Source organism: Acanthopagrus latus, chromosome 3 (assembly GCF_904848185.1).
Source record: "Acanthopagrus latus isolate v.2019 chromosome 3, fAcaLat1.1, whole genome shotgun sequence".
In the NCBI taxonomy this organism is placed as follows: domain Eukaryota; kingdom Metazoa; phylum Chordata; class Actinopteri; order Spariformes; family Sparidae; genus Acanthopagrus; species Acanthopagrus latus.
In genome coordinates, this window is record NC_051041.1 from 17,663,367 (window position 1) to 17,672,271 (window position 8,905).

At 44.1% G+C, this 8,905-nt stretch overlaps 1 protein-coding gene across 2 annotated transcripts in view; it reads right to left on the reverse strand.

Moving 5' to 3' along the window:
* Positions 1-2,720: 2,720 nt before the first annotated feature.
* The window catches only part of kcnh8 (potassium voltage-gated channel, subfamily H (eag-related), member 8), an 80,126-nt gene continuing 73,941 nt past the window's right edge, over positions 2,721-8,905 (reverse strand). For both annotated transcript variants that reach the window (XM_037091397.1, XM_037091390.1), the window contains 4 exons: positions 8,757-8,905; positions 7,825-7,940; positions 7,488-7,567; positions 2,721-4,040 (listed from right to left, as the gene is read on the reverse strand). The exon at positions 8,757-8,905 is cut by the window's right edge and continues 135 nt beyond it. In XM_037091397.1, coding sequence (XP_036947292.1) covers positions 3,450-4,040; positions 7,488-7,567; positions 7,825-7,940; positions 8,757-8,905 — 936 coding nt within the window. In that variant the 3' untranslated portion in view covers positions 2,721-3,449. The remainder of the gene's footprint in view (positions 4,041-7,487; positions 7,568-7,824; positions 7,941-8,756) is intronic.

Consider the following 8,905-nt stretch of genomic DNA (forward strand, 5'->3'; position numbering starts at 1 on the left):
CTGCTAGCAGGTGGATAAAACGATGCATAAACAGCAAGGATGGGATTGTCAGTACACCATTAAATATGGATGGGTCTGCAGGACCCCGGGCTAAATAACAGCATTCCCACAGATGTGCTGGAGGTGCTGCTAAATACACAAACAGTCATCCTCAGAGCAAACACAACCCCACCCACCTGCAGGTCCCTTCTCAGTAAAGCACGCAAGAAATTGTGAAATAAAATTTTTCACAAACGTATTTTAAACTTTAAACTTCAAGCTAAAACTCAACCCTTAAACAGCAGTTTGAATTTGTTTAGAGACATCAAGATGTCCCTACAAAACAACTGTGTCCCCGCAAAGCAATCATGTCCACACACACGCACACACACACTCGCACACACAGACTCACACAAACCTTGACAGTTGTAATGTTATCTCAATCATAAATGCCCATAAAGCACATCTCCCTAGAATCCCTGCTGCACAAATGTATTCCCCTAACTCCACTTCCTAACACTCACACACACACACACACACACACACACACACACACACACACACTAGGGCAGGTGAGAGCAGCTGCACCTATGAAAGATGTGTCAGTGTGATCCACATCACGCACACTCACTCAGTTTTCACCCCACCCGCCCACGTCACCGCAGTGGGACATGACGATTGCAGTGCTTTCACCTCAGATGAACCGAAGCAGCAGCTCATGAACAACACACACGCGCACGTGCGCGCACACACACACACGCACACACACAGGTGCGCGCGCACACACACACACGCATACACAAAACAAACACATCCTATTATTATAAACAGAGTGCGGACAGGTGTCAGTGTGTTGTGTTGAGATCTGGCATTATTAACTTTGTGTGTTTGCTTATTTTTTGTGTGTTTATGAAGATCAACAATTCACTTTGCAAACTTGTCAGGTGCAAATCAATAGTAGAGTAGACGTTAGTGATAAATACAACAGTGTATGTTGTGGAATAATTTTATGTATGTATTTTTGATTGTATGAACCACACTACAAGCTTCAATTCTGGCATTAATCAGTCTCAGATTTTTAAAGATATCTGTGCTTTGTTTTCACTTTTAAAAATCCATCATGCTGATGTGTTTTTGTTTAGCCACGTGCTCCAGGGATGATGATGTCAGTCTGACAGTTCACTGCTTTGGTTGAGACTGAAATATCTCATTCATACAGGATTCATGTCCCCCTCAGCAAGAATTGTAATAACTTTGGCGATCTCTACTTTTCCCTCTTCTGTCATCATCAGGTCAAAATTCTGTCCTAAGCTTTAGTTTACAGCCATTCACTTATTTGAAATCCCCATCAGCCTCAGTTGTACTTCATGTTGGGTGCTAAGTGGCAATTGTTAAATGTTAAACTAAAATGATAAAAATACCTTTTTACACAGCATTTTGCTCAAAGCTCCACTATGCCTTAGTAAAGCCAAACAGAGCCAAGCTAATATGGCTGCAGACTTTTAAATTGTGTGTGCTTATAGTATAACTTGTACCTGGTTGAGTTATAATTGAAGGGTAGTATGTATTATCATCTGAAAGTCAGCAGGATCTGTCATAAACTTATGCATAGAAGTGTCGTGCAATCTGCTGAACAAACATGCTTTGAGCCGACTCATCAGTGGTTTGTTATTCTGACCATGTCCCTTAAACTGATCAGGAAAGTTTAAAGGACCGCTCCAGAACACCTGCTGAATCTGTATTGTACATGTGGGTCGCAAGGAATGCTGTGTGGGGTTTGTGTTGGAAAAGAGTGAAGGTGGATTTCCTGGATGTGACCTCTGATAACCTCCTCCCACTATGAATGAATGTCTCTGTGAACATTAGACAACAAAGGAAAAGCCAGGACATAACAGTCATATTTGTCATTTATTAGCATAACAGTTGGTTTTTTTTTGTGTATCTAATAAATATCAAAATGTTATGGGAAAAAGATGTTTGATTACAGTACATTCCATTTGCAGTGAAGCAGAGTCAAACCTACGTGAATTCAAAAGAGAACAGTAGATCTGTTGGGATGAGAGTTAGGACCTTTTCTCCTGGTTAAAGATTGCATTGGCTGGCACCAGCAGACAGCACTGCCATGACCTCATATACAGTGGCATCATTTACTGCTATCCCACACTCTTGCATTCTTTGAGGTAAAAAAATACATCTTTAGTAATGATACATTCATAGAAATATAAAAGCGTCTATATCTCCTTATTGTGCTTTTATGTGGGGATATTGCCTGCGCTCCGAACAGCTGAGAAAATGGATCTCAGAGCTGATAACCCTGGGTAACGATCAGGGAAATGGCCGACATTTGGATTGTGAACCAATTTAGCATTGGTGCCTTGCTCCGGGCCACTTCACATCAGGGGAGACTACCTTGTACCTAAAATTACCCAGTTGTTTAAATTGAGCCAACGTCGAATAAATATGCATCAGTAAATGCCAGGTTCAGCTATTAAAAGATTGAACCGTGTTTCCTTTAAATAGATAGATAAATGGCAAGCTGGATTTCCACAGGGAGACATGCAGCATGTTAATGTGTGTCTACAGGCACTACTCAAAAGGCTCGGAAAGGCATGCAGAGAGCAAGTGAAAGAGAAAGAAGGAGGGAGAGTGACAGTGGTAGGTGAATGGAGAGAATCACTGGAAATGAGAAACAGAGTCCCTGTGCTCAGTGTGACAGTCGACAGCAGGGGCTGTGCTGCCCAAGGCGTAACATACCCCCACCACCACCTCCACTTCCTCCACCTCCCCTCCCCTGAGGGCCAGCAGTAAAGAGCACGACAAGTCCCATCTCTCCTCACACCACCTCTGTTCTCCCAGTCCGACCAGCCCAAACCAGCCGTGCACTGGTCCACGCAAGCCAGAGCATCAGGCATGGGTTGAGTGAGCAAGGAAAGAAGGGTTAAAAGGAAAGGAAATTACAGAGATAGGGGGCTGGAGGAAGCACATTAACGACCCCCACCCCTCAGCTCCTTGTCTCCAAAGCCCACCTCCACTACTCAAACCAGCCCAGCCGACCTGAAACTAGCTAAGAGCAAAAGAGAGGACAGAAAGGACTCTCTCCTCCTTTGTATTCCGCTTGTCCTCCATTATCGCACAATCCTGCCTCGGGGTGGGGAGGGAAGCAGGCTGGGGGTGAGCTGTGCCTAAGAGCTGCCATCATACAGCTCCACAGCCGACCCAACCTCTGCATTCTGTCTAACAACACTATGTTTCTACAAGGTAAAGCTAACACACCTAAACCTTCTGTACTTGTTTTCATGCAACATGATTTTTAAATGCGTGCCTTTAAAACAAAAAGGATCTGAGTTGCATCCCTGCAAACGTCCTCCAGTGACATGGTGGACCGCAGCTGATCAGTTTGATCTTAAGTTCAGGATCATAGCTCAAAAAATATCCTGGAAAAAGTCCAGGGAAGTTCAGATGGAGGGCTGCTACAAACCCTTGGTCGGGTTGTGGTAGGTCCCTCCAAGTCCAGTTTTTGGAGAACACCCAGAGCTCTGATGAGGGTCCTCATCTCCCCTGTCTTGCAGGGGAGGACTGTGTCCCCTTGACCTGATGGAGCCAGAAACCCCGTCTCTGTAGTGGGAAATCTCTGGTGAGCTCAGGGTGGAGGAGGGCAGGTGAGGCTCTGCGATGATGGGCTGGAGTTGGAGGTCAGATGAGTTGGGGGTTGGAGGTAAAGTTGGGCTGGGTACAGTGGGGAACCCCAGCTGGAGGTCCTGGGGTCTATGTGTGAGGGAGTCCTTGTGGCACATCGCACCATGTTGCTGAGGGATAATGGCGGGAGAAGAGGGCAATGACATTGCTGTGTCCATCCAGATGGAGGCAGTCTGAGAAGAGGATGGTGACGGGTAAGACTGAGGAGGGTTGGGGTGGGGCAGGTATGTGTGGTGTGCTGGGGAGTAGTGTGTGGGACAGACTACTGTCGGGTGTGGCACTGATGGCATGAGGGCCTCCATGAGCTGGGCCATTCTCTTCATGACTCGTCCAAGGTCGGCCACTTCCCTCCCAAGCGTGCTCACCTGCAACACAAGCCATGTTTAGATTTAAAGAGGGAAAAAAAAGCATTTAAACTCACAATCCTTCAGAGTAACATGAAATCCAGTAGTAGATAAACAGTGTTATTCACACATCAACTGTGTTACATGATGTGTGATATACTCCTCAATTTTTAATTTGTTTTCCAATCCAGTAAAAGCACAAGTGTTGCTAGATAACCCTAAATATTTTCAGAACCTGCCTTCCGGTGGTCATTTGTCAGCTGCTGCCAGCGTATGGAAGACAACTCTGCAATTTGAAAGGGCGACTGTTCAGAAGGTGGAATGATGGATTTAAATTTTTCTTTCTTCCGTGTTGGTTACCTCAGCAACCGCAGCAGATGTTTGGTTTGGACACAAAACTTCGATCTGACAACTAACAAATCGGCCTTAACGATCTGAATCTGAGAAACAAATGTGATTTACCTGCAGTCTGAACTTAGTCATCTTTTCCACATAAAAAGGCACACTTTACAGAAAACACTTGCTGATTATGAGGATATACATCACTTCATTAAAGAATTGGTATTTTGAGGTCAGTAATTTGGGGTCAAAATATTTCTGTCTGCATGTAACATCGTGCTGCTATAATTGGTCATTACACTGATGAGGGCGGGCTGGTGATTAGTTCCTCCCTGCACATGGCGTGTCCACAGAGGGCACGACTGTGAAACGCTGCCAACGTGCCATCTGCTTCTGCCAGTCACAGCACTCGTGACCATTCATCAGGCCAATCACGCACATCAGCGCTGCTCGATGCACATCAGCCCTCAGCAGGACACACAACTCCAGGTGGGAAGTTGTCCAGCCACGACATCAAGAGGTGATCGGGCCGGGTGCACACTGTGACCACGAAAGTAGATTTAATAGTAGTTTTTATCACATTTTTGATGTCATTTAACACTTTAGTTGTTTAACTTTAATCTACCAAACTAGGCCTTGATAATAGTTTAAACAGAGCAAAATGTCCTCTCTTTCCCTTGCTGCTGTGGTTGATAAAATCCTGGGTCTAAACTCTGGCTCTGATAAAAATAGAAAAAGCTGAGAGCAACAGGACAGTCCAATCTGACACGCTGTCAACATGATTCCAGTACTCCCACTTCTCAGCCAATTGTCTGTGGAGATGGTCAGACAATCCAGCAGCCGTGGATGACCGGAGCCCACTGCAGCTCCAGGTACATGTTCGACCCAAATAAATCAGCAACAGCATCGTTACATCACACAATGTTCCGACCAACTTAAACAACATCTGAATATAAGCACAGGACCTAACCGTACCTAAATATATTTAGAGACTTTGGACTGACACTGACTGACCCTCCATGAAACAATCTGTTTTTAACAGTTTTAACATCTGTTTAAATGTCTAAAATCATAGAAAACTCTGTTTCCCCTGTGTCTTCCCCAAAAAAGTTTACAGGCTCGCTGATGTCAGTTGCTCTGGAAATTAATTTGTACCGAAGACTTTTGAGGAAGAGGAATTGGCTTTGGTGCCATTTAACTAATTAAAGAGTATGGTCTACATCTGCTCCAACTGGAAAGTGTCATGAGATAATATTTGTTGTGAATTGACGCCACATAAATAAAATTGACTTATAAATTGACTTATGAATCGTTTAATTCAAAAGCAGAGCTGGAGCATCAGAATGATGAAGCTCATTCCAGCGACATGAAAATCAAGACCCGAGACCAAAAGAGCAGACAGGAGAATTTATATTCACAGTTAATGCACGGTTACATTTCACAGTGGGTCAGAAACACACCTCCAAATCAATACTAATGTTGTTCAGTGTCTTTTAGATGAGTATATAGATAATATGTAGATGCTGTGTTAATAGCTTTTGCCCTCATGTGGCCAAAAATCAATTGATGCCACTTTAAAGTCTTTGTACTCTTGAACAATTCTGTTAAATACTTGCTTGGAGCTTTCGGTAATTATTCTGTTTTCTTGCTGTTCGTGTACCAAAGTAGGTCACTACTGCTGTGCATACGTGTGTGTACCAAGTCTCATTCAGTGAGTGTGTAATGTCACATGTTTCTTGCTTCTCATGATCCTTACTGGTGCAATTACTCAGACCTTGTAGCTCTCCTATACAGCAGCATTATAATTTCCATCACACAGAACAAAGGTCAACATGTTGGGCTTCTCTTTAGCTACATTAATGTCTTATTCAGCTCCCACTAGGATAAACCTCTCAGTGGCACAGATGTAGCACGAGGTCAAAGAGTGAAAGGTCAAGCTAAGAGGTCACACGACAAAGCAGAGCTGATTTATCACTGCGCTCTCAAAGTTTTTGTTCATTAAAACGCTGCCACCTTTTTGTTGTTGAGGTCACAAACAGCAAAGAAATTACCCTTGTCAGTTTTTTGTTCTGATTGGCCACATCTCATGTGTGAAATTGCAGTTTGTGCCCATTTATTCACAGGTACAGGCGAAGGTCTCAGAGGGCTCCTGCTCTTTGAATACAACTGAAGGAATAGGAACCGTTGTAGTTTAAGACAAAAAAAATAAAAATAACTTAACCAACAATCTGGGCCCCTGCAGGTGTGCATATTTTGGGGGAGGACTGGTTATTTAAATAATATTCAAATACCTTCTGAACAACCCTGCATGTGCCACACACACAATGCCCTGTCACATGTCATTTGTATTTGTGTTGGGTTTAAACTAACACCCCCTTTTCATCTCCTATGGTGATCTGTGTGGATGGATCCAAGTGAGGATTAACAACCTACAGGACCACGCTGGGAGACTTCCTGTCAAACACGGGTAACCCACAGAGACACGAGAGGACACAGAGCCGGAGTGTAAAACTGTGAAGGTGCCTTTCACACTCGCTGTTTTCATACCTCTCTGTTTTTGATTTCTGTTTCTACTCGCGAAGCTATCTCCCTCTGCTACTTCTTCTTCTTCGTGTCTCTTTTTCTCTCGGCCTCTATCAGCTCTACCCAGGATCCAGACTGAGGCTTAGCAGGAGGAAGCAAACCCTCCTCCTCACCTGCCAAAAGTCTAATGTCAATTTAGCCACCCGCCAATCAAAACCATAGGATACAGCACGAGAGGCTGTGTGTATGCACTGCATGTGTGTGAGCAGATTATTTCAAGCTCGACAATGAACCACTGTAGTCTATAAGTCATCCAAATATGATGCTCTATAGTGAGACACAGTCGTTCTGCTAAGTGCTGCTGTGAAACATGAAGACATCCGGGCGTGAGGTTCAGATGGATGACAAATGTTTCCTCTCTCTTCACGCCTCATTATTATTATTTTGGAGCTTTTTGCTTCATTACCTCTCTGAATCTGTCCACATGTCTTACCTGGCATGCGTATACGGCCATATGGCTCATGCTTACCTGAGCCCACCTGTCTGTGTGTGTCTCTCTGTCTGTCACACACACACACAGACACCAACACAGACACACAGTCCTACCTGCTGGTCGAGGTGTCTCAGTTGTCCTCTGGTCTCCTCTGCTTTAGCCGCTAGCTCTGCTGTGCTGATCTGCAGCATATCTGTGACACAAATTGGTACAAATCAGTCGCTGAATCAGAACTACAGATTCTCATCATGCAGTTATGCCGACAAGGCAGCTGATAAAAACTCAGCAGGAAGTGAAAATACACATTAATCATCCTCCTCATCCAACAGAGCTGCAGGAATTTGGATGAGAACATTCTTCACTTCCAAAGGTTGTGGCAGGTTTAAGGCTGTTAGTGGTATTTGGTGATATTTTAGATGTACACTGGAGTGTGATATACGATGGGAGGACCTGTGGCAGACGCTGAGGCACTGATTGGTTCGTTGACAGGACAACCTTGGCTGGTAGAGTAGGAGAAGGCCGGGGAACTCTCCGTCCCCTCGCTGTCCTCAGTACCGTCCACTATCCTGCAGAGAGACAAATGTGCATGATGGAAAGCAGAGATTGTTACTGGTGATGTAGCAATTATCAATAGATAATTAAGAAACAATACTATCATTAATTGTGGTTTTTGCATCATGTTGTTGAATATTGAGCTGTTATGGTTATCTTTGAGGTATAGTTCAACATTCTGTGATATGCATTTATTCACTGTCTGGCCAAGAGTTAGATGAGAAGATAGATACCAAACATGTCTACTGTTCCATACTGTAAGCTAAAGCCAGATGCTGCTTAGCATAGCTTAGCTTAGCATAAAGACAGGAAACAGCTAGCACCTCAGATCTAAAGCTCGGCTAACAATCTTATCATAAATCTCATTATGAGCAAAATTTACATCAACACATATTTTCTCATATAAAACATTCTATAATCTGCACACAGCTGGTACCATTTAAATTCTTTCGGTACCTTCCCCTCAACCATCCTGAGTTCAACACTGTGGGTTGTAGTAGCTAGCAGAGCGATACCATTTGTCAAAGTTGAGTAGTTGAAAAATCTTAATTTATGTTTCCAAAAGAGCATCGTCTAATCCATTCATTTCTCTGTCATGCTGCCCCGATCAAATGATGCGAGTGAGGGATGTGTGGGTGGTGGCCAACAGTTTACCTTTGACCGATCCACTTAAATTTGAAGTATCTGATTCACAACTACACAATATATCACGGAAAAAGTGCCCAGCTCCCGTTAGTGCCAAGTGCACTGCGCTACAAAAATAGATATAGCAGAGAGTCACAGAGACACAAGCCTACACATGCAGACGAATCAATGGCGATCAAATTCACCTGGGGCTGAGGTTGGACGGGTCTAAAGTGGTGAGAGTAATTTCCTGGATCTTCCTCCGAGACCTCCTGGAGCTCTGTCCCGTGGTCTTCTGGCTGCGGCGGCTCAGTGGAGATTTCCCACCTGTGTCCCTGAGGTCCACCGCCGGTTT